The 20,947-nt window shown below is 40.3% G+C and overlaps 1 protein-coding gene across 6 annotated transcripts in view; it reads right to left on the bottom strand.

The window, feature by feature from the left end:
* The window catches only part of LOC140732326 (partitioning defective 3 homolog), an 838,958-nt gene that overhangs the window by 204,816 nt on the left and 613,195 nt on the right, over positions 1–20,947 (bottom strand). For 4 of the 6 annotated variants that reach the window (XM_073054816.1, XM_073054819.1, XM_073054820.1 and 1 more), the window contains one exon: positions 16,592–16,639. The exons of 1 other annotated variant lie outside the window; for it this stretch is intronic. In XM_073054816.1, coding sequence (XP_072910917.1) covers positions 16,592–16,639 — 48 coding nt within the window. The remainder of the gene's footprint in view (positions 1–16,591; positions 16,640–20,947) is intronic. One more of the 6 variants, XM_073054817.1, reaches the window with a different exon arrangement.

The following is a 20,947-nucleotide window of genomic DNA, read 5'->3' on the forward strand; positions in this document are numbered from 1 at the left end:
AATTTCAGTCCAATCTAAACAAGGGGTGAAATGTTCCCTTATGTCTGGTGACTGGTAAAGGTAATCTTTTTAATAAATATTTACAGTATAAACAGTAATTAGAAGTACCAAATTAAACTGCATTAGGGAAGTTAATTAATCTCTGTTACAATGCTACAGCAGCAACATCATCAATCAAGTCATTTTAACTTATTAGGTTAGTTATTTCCATTCGCTCCAACATGAACAAGATTATGCCAAGAAGCCAGATAACTCAGCATCAACGAGGATGAAACTTCAGCCGTATGTCAATTTACCTCCCTGTGGCCAGGTTCACAAAACGCACACCTGCCTCATTATCTTTAATAAACTTATTCCCATCAAGTAAAGAAAAACACTTTAATACAGGAACCTGGCTAAGGATAGAAAGGAAATTTTTTTTAAATGTGCATATGATGAACTCAGACTCTGAGCAAAGACTGTGAGCCCAAAGTGACACATCAAGTGCTTTTAGTTTTATGTTGTTACATAGAATGGACAAACTATTAAAAAATCTTAAATTTGCCTTGCTTCTTCATTCCCATGTCATGCACAAATGTTAAAATTTAAACCCATACATCAGGTTTTCAACAGATATGTTATGAAGTCCCTCACAGGGAGCCATAGGGCAGCAGTAAAAAGGTGCTTACTTATTTTAATATGCCAGCTTACCACATAGAAATAAATGCTGTTTCATTTTGCACGTTGTCAACAAATCGTAGCAACTAGTTGCCAAACTAATATACAGAAGTTGCTTGCGACTGACACCAGCATTTGGGAGTCTATATTCAGGTGCACAGCAGATGTCAGGAAATTCCACAACTGTTTGATAGCGGGTAACTTATGGAGAAACAACAATCTAGGAAAACAACTCCTATGTTTTTGGCTAGATTTAACACAGCAGCTTAAAAAACAATATTTATACACACGTAAATACTTAAATTTCACTCTGTCTCAACCATAACAAGTGCCAATCAATGGATCGGAAGACAGTGGATCCCACTTACGGCCCAATTATCCTCACTTTTCTTCCACAAAATAAATCTGCCACAGAAAAAAAACAAGCAACAATCTGACAGCCAGTTTAATGTGGCCATGACACCTGGATGTGTTTCGTGAAGCATTAAATGAAGCGTGTTCAAGTGGCAGTAAGTTTGCTTTTTAGCATTTTGTCGAAATGTTAGTAAAACAAAATTCAATCACTAAGATAATAAACAAACCAGTCTGTAGTTATTTCAAAAACATCTCAAAGTTTAAGGGATTAAGGAAATATATTGCTGAAAAAATATTTAAGTCAGAGTATTTTTGTCAATAATTTTACCAAATTATTTCAGTTGACATACCTGAGTTTTATTCAAAGTATTAAAAATTCATGCACTTATTAACCAAGGACCAAATAAAGACCTTATAATTTTCACAGTAGATGCAATACTGTTGCAAGAAACACTGTTCAAATTAGCATACATCTATTTCACCATTTTTCTGTAACTAAGACCGAAATTAAATATTTATCTTGCAAGTCACAGGTGGCTTAGTGGTTAAGGGTGCGGCCTTTAACCTCTGGCCATTTAAGTTCAAATCTCTGAAGGAACGAAGCAAGAATTTACAGTGGACCAGCTCGGAATCTGCACACCTAGCTTTGAGGAAATAATCTTTTTTTCCTGGTGTTTTAGGGTTATGTGAATCTCTTAGTAACAGATAATTCCTTAAACTCAGAGCATAAACTCCTGCACAACTCAGCAAAAGCTTCCTTATTAACAAATGAACTGCAACAGTCCACTTTTGCTTCAGCTGCAACACAGTCATGGCAGAATAGTGCAGCTAATTGAGCTGATGGCTCACAGCACAAGAGACCTGACCTTGGGCATTGTCCGTGTGGAGTCTGCACATTCTCTACGTGACTGTACTGGCTTCCTCCCACATCCCAAATACGTGTAGGTTGGTACATTAATTGACCACTTGTAAATTACCCCAACTGTGAAGGCTCATAGTGTAATCTGAGGGTAGTTAATAAAATGTAGAGAGAATGAGATTAAGGTAGAGTTACTGTAAATGGGTGGTTAATGTTTTGCACAGACTCGGAGTGTCAAAGGACCTATTACCATGCTGTATACTGCATCTCTAAAATTTTAGTAGGAGCTGAACAAATTTTCATGCATGTCTGATTTTTAATGATTTACATAACTAAATATTTTTTGTTCAAATTGATCACGTGAAATCAAATACACCTTTGAAACCATTGTGTCACTGAAATTAAGTGACCACAAAACAGTTTTCAAGTAGCAGAATAAGTAAATGAGTCTTCTATCGAAAAACTCTGCCAGCCAACAGATTTTAAAATATTTAGTGAATTTCACTTGAATCATATCTCTTCCCCCATTATTCCATGCTCTCTACAGTAATCACTTCTCCATTTGTACTGCTTTTCATCTCAGCCTCAGTACACAAAGCTCACTGATTGGTTTACTCTGAACATGAAACTAGCTTCATCAAGATCATCACCAAGTGAAGGTGTGCACAGAGCTGTAAACCCCTACAATTAAATTTAAAACAAATTATAAAGAAGAAAGTGTGACAGACTATCTAGTTTGAACCTACTAACACTGAAGCCTGTAGAGCTTCAAGACTGGTTTTAGTCAGGCTTTCAGAAATTGCTTTCAACACAATTTTTCAGTTCTTCAATCAAGTTAATGCTAATAATAAGTAAACAAAAAACATTATTAATTTCATATTCTGAGCGGCGTTCCTTCAACCACGATTCATTTTCAAAACAGAACTGTCCTTTATAGTGAAAAGGTGTGACCAGCAACCTTACATACCAAAATTAAAACGACAGCATGTGGAAAGATTGGTGAGAGAGGGCGTTATTAAGTGGAGTCCCAAGAGAGTGGTTGGGTCTTCGATTTTTCTAATGTACATTCATGACCAGGAAATCAAAAAGGAGCGCAAATATGTAAATTTTGCTAAAGACACAACAGTAAAGACAGCAGCAGGGAGATGTGAATTAAAAGATTTGGAGAAGGATTTAACTGAGACAAATATCAACTCTGAATTTAAATTTTAAATATTGCATACGAGATAAAAAACAATCTGCTGTAAGCAGGCAGACAGAGCTGAAAAGAAAGACTTAGAAAGAGGCTTAACAAGTGGTGGCACACATAGCATAATGAATGCACATAACCTAGTTTAAAAACCTAAAAAGTTCAATAGAATGTAGTTTATAACGAGAATAACATTCTTTTATGCTGTCTTGACAATTTGTTAACATCCCTAAAAGATTAAACCAAATATGAATCATTCTTTGAAAAATATCTTCCAAGAAACTGTATTAAATTTACTTCTCTCTAATTTATATTCAAATCATATTGTCCTACTTTTCTGTCTTGCTTTGAAACATCATTCTAGGTTATATCTTATGCCACTTCAATATTTCATATAGCTCAATATCTCCTTAACAGCCTTCATTTTTAACCATACATGGAGCTTAAGTCTGAATTATCATCACACAAATGGATACCTGAATTAAAGGTAGCAGAGAAGAGCAATGCTGTTCTCAAGAGGTTAACATAAGAGGATACATAAGAAAATCACAAGCATTACAGACAAGAAAGAAAACAATTAATGTGACAGCCTCATCGTCTATAACATACCAAGGTAGGAGATTTAGCATAAAACAAGATTATTACTTCAAAGTAAAAGAATGAGCATAGGAAATAAATATTAGTGAAAAGTAAATTAGAATCAGCTATCGGTTAAGTACTTCTTTAATGAGAGAAAGCAATTATGCCTTGGATAAATCTGCCCTGCAGGCAAGATTTTCTAAATACAACTGTGTTCTATAATACAAAAAAAATTGACATTTATATGACACAGAGACCAACTGGCCCTATTCCATCTTTCTCAGTATCTAGCTTGGTTGGGTATGACTCCTCAAGCACACACCAACCTTCTCAAAAAATTCCACTGTTAGTCTTCTAAATGTATGGAGGATTTCTACTTGTATGACCTCTCTGGGAATAGAGTTCAAGTGCTCCATTGCTTTTTGTGAAAAACATTTTCCACAACTCTGTTCAATTTTCCATCAATTAACCAACGACATGGTTTCCTTTTTAGTAACCGCTGTGTCCAGAAAATTGGCTCCTTCATATTCACCCTGCCAATATTTCTAATTGTTTTGCATATCTCAATTAAAATTCTCCTCAGGGCACAATATTCCAAAAATAAAACCCATGACAAATCAGTCTCCCTTTTTAACTATAATTCTGACACTCTGGCATTATCTCCTGTGCTGTAGTGTGATGACCAGAACCAAGTCAAATAATTCAACTCTCAACAAACCATAGTTACAATTTCATGCCATTTTCCATATCTTTGCTTACACAATTAATCCACAAGTACTCATTTGTCACTGCCTTCAGCACAACTTAATTTCCAATCTTATTTTTTGTGTTAATAGCAAACTTAGCAATAGCATGTTTGGTGCCTTCATCCATTTTAATAAAATGTGAAAGGTAGAGGTCCAAGTACTAGACCTGTGGCACACCACAAATGACATATTCCCAACCAGGAAAAGATCCATTTGTGATAACTGTGCATTTCCTGTTGGCCAGCTATTCTATCCAGACAAAAATAGTGTGTTGAGAACTGTGGGCTTGTGCACTTTGAAAAATAAAGGTGTGGACTATTTTCTAAATGGGGAGAGAATTTGGAAATAAGTGGTGCAAGGAGACTTAGAATCATAAAACATAGAAACAAGCTCTTCAGCCCATGTGATCCATGACAACCAAAACTCCCAACTAAGCTCTTCCCATTGACTTGCACTTGGCAGCCAAGTTTCCCTGGATCACATGCCTCCTGACTCCTGAATGAACCTACTATGAGGAAATTTGCCAAATGTCTTCTTAAAATCCATATATACTACATCCACTGCTCTACCTTCACCAATGTGTTTAGTCACTACCTCAAAGAATTCAATCAGTCTGATGGGGTATGACTTCCCCTCACAAAGCCCCATCCCTAATCAGACTATGCTTCTCCAAATGCTCATTAATCCTGTCTCTAAGAATCCACTCTAATAGTTTGCCCACCACTAATTTAAGATTCACAGATCTATAATTCCCAGGATTATCCTGATTATCTTTGGATAATTATATGGATGATAATGTGATAAATGTGGTAATGTGGTAAATAGTATCAGTAAATTTGCTGATGACACCAAGATTGGGGTGTAGTGGACAGCAAGGAAGACTATCAAAGCTTGCAGTGGGATCCGGACCGATGGGAAAAATGGGCTGAAATGGCAGATGGAATTGAAAGCACACAAGTGTGAAGTATGGCACTTTGGGAATACCAACCAGGGTCGATCTCATATGGTGTGCAGTAGGGTACTGAGGAGTGCTGTAGAACTGAGGGATCTGGATATACAGATCCATAATTGCTAGAAAGTGGTGACATCAATAGATAAGGTTGTAAAGAAAGCTTCTGGTACAGTGGCCCTCATGAGCCAGAATCAGAATCAGGTTTAATATCACCGGCATATATCGTGAAATTTGCTGATTTTTGCGGCAGCAGTATAATGCAATATATAATAATAGAGAAAACATTGTGAATTCCAGTAAGTATGTATCTATTAAATAATTAAATTAAATAAGTCGTACAAAAATGGAAGTTATAAAAGCCGTGAGGTAGTGTTTATGGGCTTGATGTCCTGTCAGAAATCGGACGGTAGAGCAGAAAAGTTGTTCCTGAGCCATTGAGTGTGCTCTCAAGCTTCCACACCTCCTTCCTGTTGGTAGCAATGAGAACAAGGCATGACCTGTGTGATGGGGGCCCTTAAAGATGGATGCCGCTTCTTTGAGGCACCGCTCCTTGAAGTTGTCATGGATACTATGGAGGCTAGTGCTTGTGATGGAGCTGCCTAAGTTTACAGCTGTCTTCAGCTTACTGTGCAGTACCACCCCCTCCCCATACCGGTCAGTGATGCAGCCAGTTAGAATGCTCTCCACAGTATATCTGTAGAAATTTGTGTGTTTTTGGAGTCATACTGAATCTTCTCAAACTGCTTATGAAATATAGCTGCTGTTGTGTCTTCTTTGTATGTAGCTACATCGCTCTGCTGGGTCCAGATTAGATCCTCAAAGTTACTGACATCCAGGAATTTAAAACTGCTCACTTCTGATACCTCTATGAGGCACTGGTGTGTATTCCGTTGTCTTATCCTTTCTGGAGTCCACAATTAGTTCTTCGGTCTTACTGATGTTGAGTGCAAAATTGTTGCTGTAACACCACTCAACTAGCTGATATACAGTAACTCACTCGTGTGTGCTCTCTCAAAATTCTGCCAACAATGGTTGTATCATCAGCAATTTTCTAGATGGTATTTGGGCTGGGACTAGCCACACAGTCATGAATGTAAAGAGAGTTAAGCAGTGGGCTAAGTACATATCCCTGAGGTGCACTAGTGTTGATCGTCAGTGAGGTGGAGTTGTTGTTTCTGATCTGCATAGATTGTGGTACTGAGTATTGTGTACTTGGTACAGGAGTTGGAATGTTATGTTGGAAGTTGTTTAAGATATTGGTGAGGCCTAATTTTGCTTATTCTATGCAGTTTTGGTCATCTACTTACAAGAAAGATATAGATCAAAATAAGATTGAAAGAGTGCAGAGTAAATTTACAAGGATGTTTTCAGGACTTGAGGACCTGAGTTACAGGGAAAGGTTGAATTGGTTAGGGCTTTATTCCCTAGAACACAGAAAATTGAGGGGAGATTTGATAAAGGCATACAAAATTATAAGGGGTACAGATGGGGTAAATGTATAGCAGGCTTTTTCCACCAATGTTGGGTGAGACTAAACTAGAGGTCATGGGTTAAGGTTGAAAGGTAAAATGTTGAAGAGGAACTTGAGGGAGAACTTCTTCACTCAGAGGGTGGTGAGAGTGTGGAACAAGCTGCCAGCACAAGTGGAGGATGCGGGTTTGATTTCAAGAGAAATTTCCACAGATCATGGATGGGCAGAGCATGGAAGACTATGGTCTGGGTTCAGGTCGATGGGACTAGGCAGATTAATGGTTTGGCACAGACCAGATAACCTATTTCTATTCTATGATTCTACCTTTCTTGAACAAAGGAATATAGGTCCAGCAGTGAGTACATTATCTTGATAAAACAACACACTGCCAGGGTAAACCAGAAACCATGGCTGACTGCAGAGGTTCATGCACTACTTAGGGATCAGGACACCACCTTCAGATTGGGGCACAGAACCACTCTAAAGTCAACCAGAGCTACGCTTTCCTGTGCCATTAGGAAGGCAATACACGAGTATGCACAGAAAATACGCAGATACCTCTGTGATACCAGGGCCACGTAGCAAATGTAGCAAGGTATACAAACCCAGCAAGATCTACAAGTCCACCAACACCTCCCTCCCTGATAGGCTGAATGCTTTCTATGAATGATATGATGCAAGGAATGATGTTGGTGTGTTAGTTAGCCTCATCACCCCTACTGGGGCAAAGGCTGCAGATAGTAGGTGGTCAGAGTCCTGGTGGAGCACATCTTCTTGGTGTACCTTTCTCTCCCAGGAATAAGGTCTTAAGAGCAACTGTTGGCATTTCTGTAGCACTAGATTTTTAAGGGATTGGGTTGCTAGCCCTATGCCCAACCGTCCTCCTTTCGCAGGCAAATTTGCGACCTTCCATGGTGGAGTTATTGAATGATGTGATCTTGAGGAAAGACCCCACTCCCTGAGGAACAGGCACCTTGTCCAGCCACAGCTAAGGTAAGCATGATCCCAGCCAGGGTAAACCACACAAAGCTGTGGGGCCAGACAACATATCTGGTCAGGGGCTGATGGACTGTGCCACCCAGCCGAGGTCTGAATGGACAACTTTAACATCTCTTTGAAACAGTCACTGTCCCTGCAGGCTTCAAGGCAGCTACCATCATTCTGATGTCCAAGACAGCAACAGTAACTTACCTAAACAATAACTGCCTAGTGGCACTGACTTCAACAATTCTGAAGTCCTTTGAGGAACTGGTAAGAGATTGCATAAAGTCCAACTTTCCAGCTACATTGGATCCCTTCCAGTTCACCTCTCACTCAAACCAGTCTGCTTATGCCTCAGTGGGGACTCACTGGAGCCTCAGTGCTCCAACCCGTTCTGTCCTACCAGGAAAACAATGCCAGGATGTTGTTCACCGACTTCAACTCAACATTTAACATGATCATCCCTCAGAGGCTGGTGGGTAACTGTCCTCATTTGGGGCTCATTTGGATCTTGGATTTCCTGGTGGATAGACCCCAGTCAGTTCAAGTTGGCAGTAACAACTCAAGCTCCATCATGCTGAGCACTGATGCACTCCAGGGCTGTGTACTCAGCCTGCTGCTGTTCACACTGTTGACTCACGACTGCACTGCCTATTCCAGCTCAAACTGCACCATCAAGTTCACTGATGATAGTCGTTGGCCTCAGCTGCAACAATGAGTCTCTTACACAGGGCGGAGGTAGAAAGGCTTGTCAAATGGTGTGAGGCTGAGTCTCAATGGGGACATGACAAAAGGGACGATTGTGTACTTCAGGAAGGCACGGGTTGACCATTCTCCATTGCACATCAGTGGCTCTGCCATGAAGGAGTGAAGAGCACAATGTTTCTTAATGCGCACATAACAGACGATCTAACCTGGACCCACAACACCTCCTCACTAGTCAAGAAGGCACAGCAGTGTCTATACTTTGAGGTGTGCAAGGCTCCCCACCTTCATTCTGATAACTTTGTGCAGGAGCACCATTGAGTGTCCTGTCGGGCTACACCATTACATGGTACAGAAGCTGCAAGGTGTCGGACCACAAGACCCTGCTAAGGATAGTAAAAACTGCTGAGAGGATCACTGGGGATTCTCTCCCCTCTATTTGTGACATTTACTGGGAGCATTGCAGATGAAGGACCTGAAATATTGATCAGGATTCCTACCACAACATCTTTGGCCGACTACCATCTAGGAGGGGGTACAGGCACATCGGGACTATGAATGCCAGACTGGTAACAGCTTCTACCCTCAGCATGTGAGACTAATGAATACCCTGCCACCACTGAGGTCTCGTCACTAGGACAGTGAGCTGTTTAAAGTACCGTTTTCTGTTTACCTGTGCTGTACACTACATGTGCTTTGAATTATATTTTACTAATGTATTAATGGTAAAATTTTGGTTTATGTGTGTGATATAATATGTATTCTGTTGGTGAACTGTGATCTGGAGAAATGCTTTTAAATTTGTCTGTATATATGTACAGCCAGATGACAATAAACTTGAACTTGGAACTACCCATAACCACATCCAAGTGCTCCCTAAACAACCTCACATTTCTGTTGTGCATTTCCCTGAGTACATCTGTTCCCATTTTACGCTTCCAAGTTCTGACATAATAGGATCACAACTCACCCTCTCCAAATTATTTTCCAATACTGCTTTCTCCCAACCCCATCCAAAGGTCAGCAAGTTGTGATCACAGTCTCCAAAATGCTCACCTAATGAGAGATCTGACATCTGACCTGGTTCATTGCAAAGTACTATACCCAAAATGGCATTTCCCCTCATCCGCCTGTCCACATATTGTGTCAAGAATCCTTCCTGGACATACCTAACAAATTCTGCCCCTTCTAAACCTTCTGCAATAAAAAAGTGCCAATCAATATTCGGGAAGTTGAAGCCACCCACGACAACTCTGTTATTTTTGCGCCTTCCAAAATCTGCTTCCCAAGCTGTTCCTCAGTGTCTCTGCTGTTACTAGGGTGTCTTTAGAATACTCCAATAGAGTGATTGCTCCCTTCCTGTCTCTGCTTCCCACCCACACTGACGCAGCAGATGATCCCCCCACAACATCCACTCTTTCTACAGCTATGACACTATCTCTGATTAGAAATATCACTCCTCCCATCTTTTTTAACCTCCCTCCCTGTCCATTTTGAAACATTTAAATTCCAGAACATCCAACAGCCAATCCTGCCCTCGTGATGGCCAAGACTCCGTAATATCCACTACCAATCTGTGTAAGAACTCTTGCCCCAAACATCCCCTTTAATCTTTCACCCTCACACCTGAAAGCTATTTCTTCTACTGTTCAACATATCTACTCTGGGAAAAAGACCTTGTCCCAGCTTGTCATAATCTTATAAATTTCTCTCAGGTCTCCCCTTAACCTCTGACCTCCACCCAGAGAAAACCCTCTCCCCATAGCAAATGCCCTCTAATCTAGGTAGCATCCTGGTAAACCTCTTCTACACCCTCCAAATCTTTCCGGTAATGGTGTAATCAGAACTGCATGCAACACTCCCAAGTGCAGTCTAACCAAAGTGTAATACAACAGCAACATGACTTCTTGACTTTTATACTTTATGCTCCTAGTGTTGAAGTCAAGCATACAATATGGCTTCTTTAACATCTTACCTACTTGTATTGTCACTTTCACAGTTATGCACTTGGACCTTCTGATCACTTTGTACATCATTGCTGCGAAAAGTCCTTTTTGTTAATTGTATACATTCCCTTTACATTTGACCTTCCAAAGAGCAACACCTCACACTTGCCGAAATTAAATTCTATTTGCCAATTCTCTGCCCAAAACTGATCTGTATCCTCCTACATTCTTTGATCATCTGCTTCACTATCCACAGCTCCAACAATTGTTGATGTCATCTGCAGACTTAGTAACCAACCCATCTGCATTTTCATACAAATCATTTACATATGTCACAAACAATAAACCACTGTTCACAGACCTTCAGCCAGGAAAACATCCTTCCACTACTACCCTTTGTCTTCTATGGACAGGCCAATTCTGAATCCAAACCACCAATTCACCATGACTTAATGTACTTTTATCTTTCTGATCAACTTACCATGAAGGAACTTGTCAAAAGACCCTGTAAACAAAATCCACTGGCCAATCCTCATCAACCACCTTGGAAATCATAAGAATGCAATTAAGTTTGTAAGACATGACATGACTTGCACAATGCCATACTGACTGCCCTTAACTAGCCCATCTTTTTCCAAGTGTGATTAAATCCGATCTCTAAGAATCCTCCCTATAGCTCCCCTGCCATTGATAAGAGTCTTGCTGGGACACTTTTTTTAAAATGAAATGTAAATTATATCTGACAAATTTGCTCACATTCACTGAGGATGGGAAAGGAAGAGTTGATGAAGGGACTTGTAAATGTAGTGTACAATGCATTTCATTTCCAAAAGACATTTGACAAGTTTCCTGGTATGTGACTGGTTTCTACTTAAGAGTCCAAGGTATTGGAATAAGTGTATTAGTGAAGTTTAAACACCAGCTGGGACAAAAAAAAAATAGACTTCAAATAAACAGGTCCCGTCTAGACTAAAGTTTGGGCACCCCGGTCAAAATTTCTGTTACTGTGAATAGTTGAGTGAGTAGAAGATGAACTGATCTCCAAAAGTCATAAAGTTAAACATGAAACATTCTTTTCAACATTTTAAGCAAGATTGGTGTATTATTTTTGTTTTATACAGTTTTAGAGTGAAAAAAAGGGAAGGAGCACCATGCAAAAGTTTGGGAACCCCAAGAGATTTGAGCTCTCAGATAACTTTTACCAAGGTCTCAGACCTTAATTAGCTTGTTAGGGCTATGGCTTGTTCACAGTCATCATTGGGAAAGGCCAGGTGATGCAAATTTCAAAGCTTCATAAATATGCTGACTCCTCAAACCTTGCCCCAACAATCAGCAGCCATGGGCTCCTCTAAGCAGCTGCCTAGCACTTTGAAAATTAATATAAATGATGCCCACAAAGCAGAACAAGTTCTATAGGAAGATATGAAAGCGTTTTCAGGTAGCTGTTTCCTCATTTCGTAATGTAATTAAGAAATAGCAGTTAACAGGAACGGTGGAGGTCAAGTTGAGGTCTGGAAGACCAAGAAAACTTTCTGTGAGAACTGCTCATAGGATTGCAAGAAAGACAAATCAAAACCGCTGTTTGACTGGAAAAGACCTTCAGGAAGATTTAGCAGACTCTGCAGTGGTGGTGCACTGTTCTACTGTGCAGTGACACCTGCACAAGTATGACCTTCATGGAAGAGTCATCAGAAGAAAACCTTTCCTGCGTCCTCACCACAAAATTCAGCGTCAGAAGTTTGCAAAGGAACATCTAAACAAGCCTGATGCATTTTGGAAATAAGTTCTGTGGACTGATGTTTTTGGCCACGATGAGCAAAGGTATGTTTGGAAAAAAAATAAGGGTGCAGAATTTCATGAAAGGAACACCTTTCCAACTGTTAAGCATGGGGGTGGATCGATCATGCTTTGAGCTTGTGTTGTAGCCAGTGGCACGGGGAACATTTCACTGGTGGAAGGAAGAATGAATTAAATTAAATACCAGCAAATTCTGGAAGCAAACATCACACCATCTGTAAAAAAGCTGAAGATGAAAAGAGGATGGCTTCTACAACAGAATAATGATCCTAAACACACCTCAAAATCCACAATAGACTACCTCAAGAGGCGCAAGCTGAAGGTTTTGCCATGGCCCTCACAGTCCCCCGACCTACACATCATTGAAAATTTGTGGATAGACCTCAAAAGAGCAGCGTGTACAAGACGGCCCAAGAATCTCACAGAACTGGACAGACAGACAGCCATACTTTATTGATCCCGAGGGAAATTGTGTTTCGTTACAGCTGCACCAACCAAGAATAGTGTAGAAATATAGCAATATAAAACTATAAATAATTAAATAATAAGTAAATAATGGCAAGTAGAAATTAGTCCAGGACCAGCCTATTGGCTCAAGGTGTCTGACACTCTGAGGGAGGAGTTGTAAAGTTTGATGGCCTTTTGCAAGGAAAAATGGGAGAAAATCCCCCAAACAAGAATTGAAAGACACTTAGCTGGCTACAGAAAGTGTTTACAAGCTATGATACTTGCCAAAGGGGGTGTTACTAAGTACTGACCATGCAGGGTACCCAAACTTTTGCTTTGGGCCCTTTTCCTTTTTTGTTATTTTGAAACTGTAAAAGATGGAAATAAAAAAAGGTAATCTTGCTTAAAATATTAAAGAACTATGTCATCTTTAACTTTATGCCTTTTGGAAATCAGGTCATCTTTTACTCGCTTAGCTATTCACAGTAACAGAAATTTTGACCAGGGGTGCCCAAACTTTTGCATGCCACTGTATATACTAGTGGAGTATACCAGGGATCATCACTAAATTCTCAAGAGTTTGCTATTTACATTAATGACCAGGACGAGAGAATAATATGGAAGGTTTTGCTAATGATACGAAAATTGGTGGAAGGGCACGTTGTGATGAGGACTTTGTGACTCTGCAGCAGGATACAGATAGACAGTGTGACTGGATGAAAACCTAGCCAATGGAATTTAAATATGGGGAAGTGGGAGGTCATGCACTTTGGTTAAGAGAATTGAAAGGTAGATTACTATCTGAATTTAGAAAGGTTATAAATAAGTATAGTTCAGTAGGGTTTAAGTGTTTTCATGCATGAATTACAAGCCAGTCAAATAAATAGATAAGGCTTACTTTTTGTTGGCCTTTATCATGAAGGGATTGGGATTTGAGAATATGAAGGTTTTGTTATGCTTAAAGCGGTTTTGTTGAGGCTGCATTTGGAATGCGGGGGATAAGTTTAGTGACTTTACAGAAAAAAGTGAATATGGAATTATGTAGGATCCTAATGAGGCTTTAAAGTAGTGGTTGGCAACCCATCGATTGTGATCGGCTGGTCAATCTTTGAGACTTTCCCAATAGATCCCGAGAAAAATGAAAAATAAATACACAAATACTGTTGAGAGATCGTTTCCAGGTTGCGGGGTTTTAGTTCCGTTCTTTCTGCCCACTGCCCATGTGTGTAGCTTCCCCACCACGCACTACACTGTGTACTTCAGTGGTCCCCAACCACCGGGCCGCGTGGAAACAATATGTCTCAGCTGCACCTTTCCTTATTCCCTGTCATGCCCACTGTTGAACTTGAATGCACGCGAGGTCATCAGTTGCATAAACACCGTGATACCCTCACGCCAGGGATCACCGGTTGGCTTCGCGCGGCTGGCGGGAAGTGCCGTTGCTGCCGGCCTGGAGCGTGGACGGATGGGCGCCGCCTCTAAACCTGTTTAGCACACCGAATGATGTAGGGAATATTTGCATACGACCTAATTCGGGCTCAAGGATTCGTAAGTAGCAGAGCAGCTACCTCACTGCGATCTACTGAAAGGCATCCCTCAAGACAAACTTTTGTCAGCTGATAGACCCTACAAGGGGGGCGGGCGTGCATCCTGTCGCACTCCTCGCTCGCTCGGTCGCTCTCTCCGGACTGCGACTGCCGCAGCCCCGGCACGGGAACCTCCAGCCTTTACCTTGTCCTCTCACCCCACCCATGACCAGCCGCACCTGGCCAAGGCGTCTGGCGGGCGGAAGGCTGGAGTTCGGGCCCAGAGGCTGTCTAATGAGGCAATGAAGGACTCAAAACCGCTTCGGTACCCTGAGTCCAAGCACCCTGCACTTAAAGACAAACCCACTCAGTTTTTTCAGCGGAAAAAACGTGAGCAAGCGGGACAGAAGCTAAGTGCTGAGAGCTACGTAAACTAAGTTGCTGAATAGACTGGACATAAAGAACCTGCTTCGAGTATCGCTGTATTCTGGTCATGTTTAACACCCCCTCTCCCCCCCGTCTGCCGGTCAGCAAGAATATTGTCAATATTAAACCGGTCCACGGTGCAAAAAAAGGGGTGGTGACTCCTGGTGTACATACATTATTTCTACTTCTGGGTTGTGGGGTTTTACTTCCGTTTTTTTCTGCCTGGTGCACATGTGTGTGACTTTGTAGGTCGATCTTGCCTTTCACTAAGGCCGAGGTAGGGGATCTTGGGCTTAAAAAGGTTGGTGACCACTACTTTAAAGGATAGCTGTGGAGATTACTTTCATTAGTGGAAGGATCATGAGGACAGAACTACGAAACGAGGGTCTGGTCACTTAAATCTGTGAATGTTCAGATATTTCTTCTTTCAAAAAAGTAGAGAATCTCTGGAATTCTCCGCCCCTGTGGGCGATAAAAGTCAGATTTTTTATGGTGGAAATAGACAGCTATATAAAAGACTGGGAATTGAAGGTTATGGGGAACTGGCACTGAAAAGGAATTGAGATACATCAGGCAGAGTCATATTGTAAAGGCAGGGCAGGCTTGAGTGTCCTGGTGCTTACCCTGTACTTATTTTCTTCTGTCCCTGTATGTTCTTTCTCAGGCCTTGCAAAGCACATGCCCATAAAGTTAAATGCTAATTGTAGGAAAACCGATTACTTTTGTTTCTTTTAAAAGAACACAAACCTAGTGGGCTGAATCATCTACTTTGCTCCTCTAAATCCTACAGAGTCAGGCTATTTCAAAAACAATGCTTTTCATTTTTATCCAGCAGAGAACCAAATTATAAAATTACATCAGGAGTTAACACAACACTTAAATAAAATTGGAATTGACAAAGACATTCATGAATATTTTCCAATTATTGAATTAACTTGTGGAGATGAGTTGCTTGGAGCTTCTCTTGCTCTGACGCAGTGCTTTGGCAGAAACTGGGATTGCAGTCATGAATAAAGCTTCTGCTGAACCTCTGCCAACGTTACAGGCTGAGGAAATGCACCTCAATGATTTCCCATTTGTTCAAGGGATGTATGAATAAATTGGTTGCTTTGATAAGAGTCTCGTAATAAATAAAATGCTCCCAATGATTTTATGTATATATTTTATCTAGTTATTTAAGTTATTATGAATTAATTGATTCATTATTCTACAACACAGATACAAGGCATTCTGCCCAATCTGTCTCCCTGAGCTAGTCCATTTGGCCCACATTCCACTGAATCTTTCCTCTCCATGTACCTGCCCAAATGTCTTTTAAAAATTGTAACTGGACATTCCCCTACCATTTCCTCTGGAAGCTCATTCCATATACCATCATCTTGTTTGAGAAACTTGCACTTCAGATCCCCCTTTGAATCATTCCACTCTTATTCTGAACATGTACCTTCTAGTTTTTGACTCCCATACTCTGAGAGGTCTACTGCAGTTGCCAATCCCTTCTATGCCCTAATTTTATAAATTTCTAAGGTCACCCCCTAATCCTCCTATGTTCCAGAGGAAATAGCCCCAACCCATCCAAATGCTCCTTGTAACTCCAGTCCAGGCAACAATTGTGTGAATCTATTTATGTACCCTCCCTGCATGGCACGTACTTCAAGTGTGGTCTTATTAACATCCTGTGCAATTCTAACATCACATATCAACTCCTAAAAACAATGGCCCAGCTGACGATGGCATGCATGTCATTTGCCTTCATTTTAAGAAATCTATTTTCCCCTTTAAATATGAATTATTTGAAACGAGTGTTAAAACAGTGTATCTTGTACAGCAGGCAGCAAGGGTGATAAACACAAACAATGCACAACTCAAGCATTTCAATGACTGTTTGCACTAGTCACAGTAACCACGTTCCTGCTTTATCATGACAGGCACTGAGTTGTTATTGACAATCCTTACCTGGGGTTATCTGCTCAGCCAAGGAATCAAGATTAGTCTCATCAGCTACTGCCAAAAGGTAAAAGGTCAAAAATTAATAAAGTTAGTATTCCCCCATTCCACGTGCTTGATTCCAAATCCCCAGATTCCAAGTTAGATATTTGGGAGGTTACATTACATGCAGATCAGATCCTTTGACAAGCAGGCAATTAGATCATATTTGTCATTTTTTTCAAGAGTTTTATTCATCATCATGCATTACTTGCAGACTTGTAAGCTTAATTTGAAAATCATGGCTTTGAGTTAGAGCATTACACAAGCTTCAGCCACACACAGATCTCTGTAGTTTTGAGACTGACATCAGCAGTCTATCATAATTCAATAGGAGGGCAATTTCTAAAACCCATTTTCATCTTCCTGTGGTTCAAAGACTTTGTGAATGCTCAACATGATACCAATCATATTTGTTGACAATCTGTGAAACTCATTAGGAAAAAGGAGAGGCATCTGATACCATTTGTTACCTTAAAATAAATTTCACTCAGTGTAGTAACACTGTGACCTTTTTATGCTTCTGTGTTGTTCTGTGGCTGTGCGATTGAGCCTGTGCTGGATTTCTGCACTCCTTTACTTGGTTTCTCAGGGCTGAGAGGCACTTGAATCAACCATGAATCAGCAACTCACCCTCACATCATCACCAAAACTGATTAGACTTCATTGATGTGCTGGCTCGGGAGCAAAGGTGAGGACACTAACCACCAGTCAAATGAAGTATCACATAAAGTGCCTTTCATGTCCTGAGGAGATTTACAATCAAATAGTTTTCAAGCGTGGGCACTACTGGAGTGTAGACTGGTAAGAGCACACATATAGGCAAAAGAGTGAAAAAAATAAGGTCTCTTTTAGTAACTATGGATGAGAGATTTATGTCGACTATGAGAGTAATATACTTTTTTTCTTTGAAGTGCATTCCTTTGAAAATATTTTCCCCATCCATTTCAACAGATGAACAATTTAATGCTTAATCCAAAAGTTAAGAACTTTGAGTTTGTACCAATTCTTCAGTGCTGTTCAGCTTTGGATGAAATCACTGAAGTGGAACACATGTTTATTGAATCATAACCAGCAGGGATATCAATGAACAAAGAGTCTGCACTCCAACGGTTGTATTAGGTACTGGCAGCAAGAGAAGGATGAGGTGCTGATTCATCTACTACCAAAAAGGTTAACTCAAGTTGGGAAGCATTAAATTTGGAAGGACCCGTGATTATTTGTGCTATGAGTCAGACCACATTCTAGACAAGAGCCACAAACAAGCTGTTGGAGGAACTCAGTGGAGCAGCCAGCAGCTGTGGAAGAAGAGGGATGGGTGGCATCTCAGGTCAAGACCCTGCATCAGGACCGAAAACACAGACAGGACATAGACCGTATAAAGAGCTGAGAGGGAGGAGTGAGGCAGGAGAAGGTGGGCAGAGAGAATTAGGTGGGTGAAGGGGAAGAAGTGAAGTTGCGAAGGAGCAGTTGGTGGTTGATCGGTAGAGACAGCGAATAGAGGAAAAAAAATGGGAGCAGATGAAATCGAGTGGGGGAAGGGGAGTGTGGAGGTGGAGAGTGGCACTGGAATGTGTCAAGTGGAACCAAATAGGGGAGAAATGAAACCGGGTAGGGGAGAGGAACAAAAACAAGTGATGGGAGATTGAGGAGGTGTTAGAAAGAGGGGGAAGTTGTAAAAGTGGGTGGGAGAATCTGACAAGTTGAAAAAGGAGAGAGAAAGGGATACAGTGGTGAGAAAGTTACCTAAAGTTGGAAAATGCAGTATCTATAGCAAATCTCCAAAGTGAATTGACTTATCAAACAAATCTTATGAGAAAAACAGAAGCATGATCCTTGGAACCAAACATTCTCAAGTTAGCATTCAATTCACTATCCACTCAGTTGGTCTTATCTACAGCAGTCCAAAAGAGTGGAGTTACCAATCATTCTAAATCCACGATCTAACATATTCAGATCAAATATGTCTTTGAATGTAACCATTAAACTTGATGATTAAAATTATACTGTCTGATATGAAGTCCCATTCTTGTACATTCTCAACATTAGTTACAAAGTGAAGCCGAGCAGAGATAAAGCTGCAATGCATTAAATGAGAATGAGAAGATTCTCATCATAAGTCGTTCCAAATGGCTCCAGAAGTAACTGCCTGGAAATAGCAGTGAGATTATTTTTATCATTTACAGTATCACCACACTTTAAATAGAAAAAATGGTTCCTATGCAATCAGAATTATGCAAAGATTATACATCCCATATTTACTAGGCAGTCAATCTAAATAATCCCCGAAGAACATTATTTTAACCCCTCAACCCTACTCCCAATTTAGACAGAATGTAATACGTAGTCAGTCATCTCTCCTGTGTTAAGTTGCACAAAGCAAGATAGCAAATGGTTTAGATGACTCTTGTCTAATATTTAATTGCTGCATTACAATGGATATAGTACTGAGTACAGTTCCACCATGCCATTAAAAAGTTTTACATCCAGACTGGAAGAGCAATGATGATGGGAAATTCAAGGGAGATTCCAGGATGGAATGCTGCCTCCCAGGTGCCGAGGTCAAAGATATCTCAAAGTGGCCAGAAGATATTCAGCTAGTGGCTGAGGTACACGTTGATACTAGTGACAAAGGTAATTAAATGGATGAAGTCCATCAAAATAAGTTTAAAGAAGAGCAAAATCAGAAACCAGAACCTCAAAAGCCAGCAATCTCAGATTTCTCGTGCCACATAGCCAACATGCAGAGAATCAGTAAATCAGATCAGGTAAATGTATGGTTCAAAAGGTAGTGCAGGAGGGAGGGATTAAGACTGTTGAGACATTGACAATGGTCCTGGAGAAAGTGGAACCTGTATCAGCAGGACAGTTACACGTGGCAGGAGCGAAGCATTTTCACAGGGCTGTCTGATAGCGTACTTGGGGTATATTTAAACTAGAAAGGTAGGGGTGGGTGGATGGCGGGAAACTGAGCAGAGAGACTGAGAAGGAGACAAGAATAGAAACAAAAGACAGGAAACTGAAGGACAAAGATGGAGGACAGAGAGCTAGGGGCCAAAAGACAGGCAGGGCCACTTTGCAAAATAGTGTTAAAATGACTAAGGATATTAATGAGGCAAATCTAAAGGCAGTCTATCTCAATGCATTAAGTATTCACAGTAAAGTAGGTAAGTTAACTCTGCAAATAAAGGTAAATGGAAAGGGAGACACTGGATGATAACTGAACATTGAAGAAAAGGTATTTGATATTAAGGAAGGCAAGCAAGGAAAAAAAAAACAGGAGAAGTACGTAGTTTGTAAAAAGAAATTTTTTAAATGGAAGATACCAGCTCCAAGAATCCTAGAATAGAATCTACATTGGTGGAACTAAGGAAGTTTAAGGGACTGAAAATATTAATGGCATTCCACCGAGACTCACAAACAACTATAGCAGATGAAATAAAAACAAGAAGTATGAGATGCATGTACAAAGGTTACAATTAGCTATGGGTGATTTTTACCTATATAGAGATAAGACAATCTAAATTAGCAATAATACTGTAGGGGACAAACTTTTGAAAAGCATTTCTGATGCATTTTAGACCAGCAATTTGAATAACCAAATGGAGAATAGGCCATCCTAAACAAAACACCATGCATTGAGAAAGGAATAATAAATAATCTTATTCTGTGGGGTTCTTTGGGAATTGGGATTAGGGTTTAGAATCCAAATAAAGGAAAATATAAAGGCATGGGATGTAAGTTGCTTTTAATAGTTTGGAGAATGAAACTTAAATAACTTGCAAGTACAGTTTTATTCAAGTATAGGACCAGGGGTGTCTTGCTGCATGTACAGGGTTAATGGTGATAGAGCACCTTGGTTCTGGTCTCCTTACCCGGGGAAGGATGATCTTCCTATTGGACTTGGTTAGGATTTTGTCAAGGTTCACCAGTCCAGTTCTAGGGATGATAGAACTAATCTATGAAGAGAAATTGGCTTATAGTCACTGAAGATTAGAAACCTGAGAGGAGATCTCATAGAAATCTATAAAATTTCAATAAAATTGATCAAATTAGATACAGGAAGGATGCTCCTGATTGTGGGAAATCCAGATTGAGATAAGTGATTTCTGAAATAAAGAGACATTTCTTCTCCTAGAGAGTGATGAACTTATGATAGACTTTACCACATACAGCAATTGAAGCAAATCATTGATTAGATTCATAAAGACGTTAACTATTGTTATTTAGGTTTGGAGGGAAGGGAGAGTCCAAGGACATGGGCAGAAATCTGGAACAAATCATTGAACTTAGGTAATCAGCAATGGTCATGTTAAATGGTGGACT

The sequence above is a fragment of the Hemitrygon akajei genome, chromosome 8 (assembly GCF_048418815.1).
Source record: "Hemitrygon akajei chromosome 8, sHemAka1.3, whole genome shotgun sequence".
Taxonomy (NCBI): domain Eukaryota; kingdom Metazoa; phylum Chordata; class Chondrichthyes; order Myliobatiformes; family Dasyatidae; genus Hemitrygon; species Hemitrygon akajei.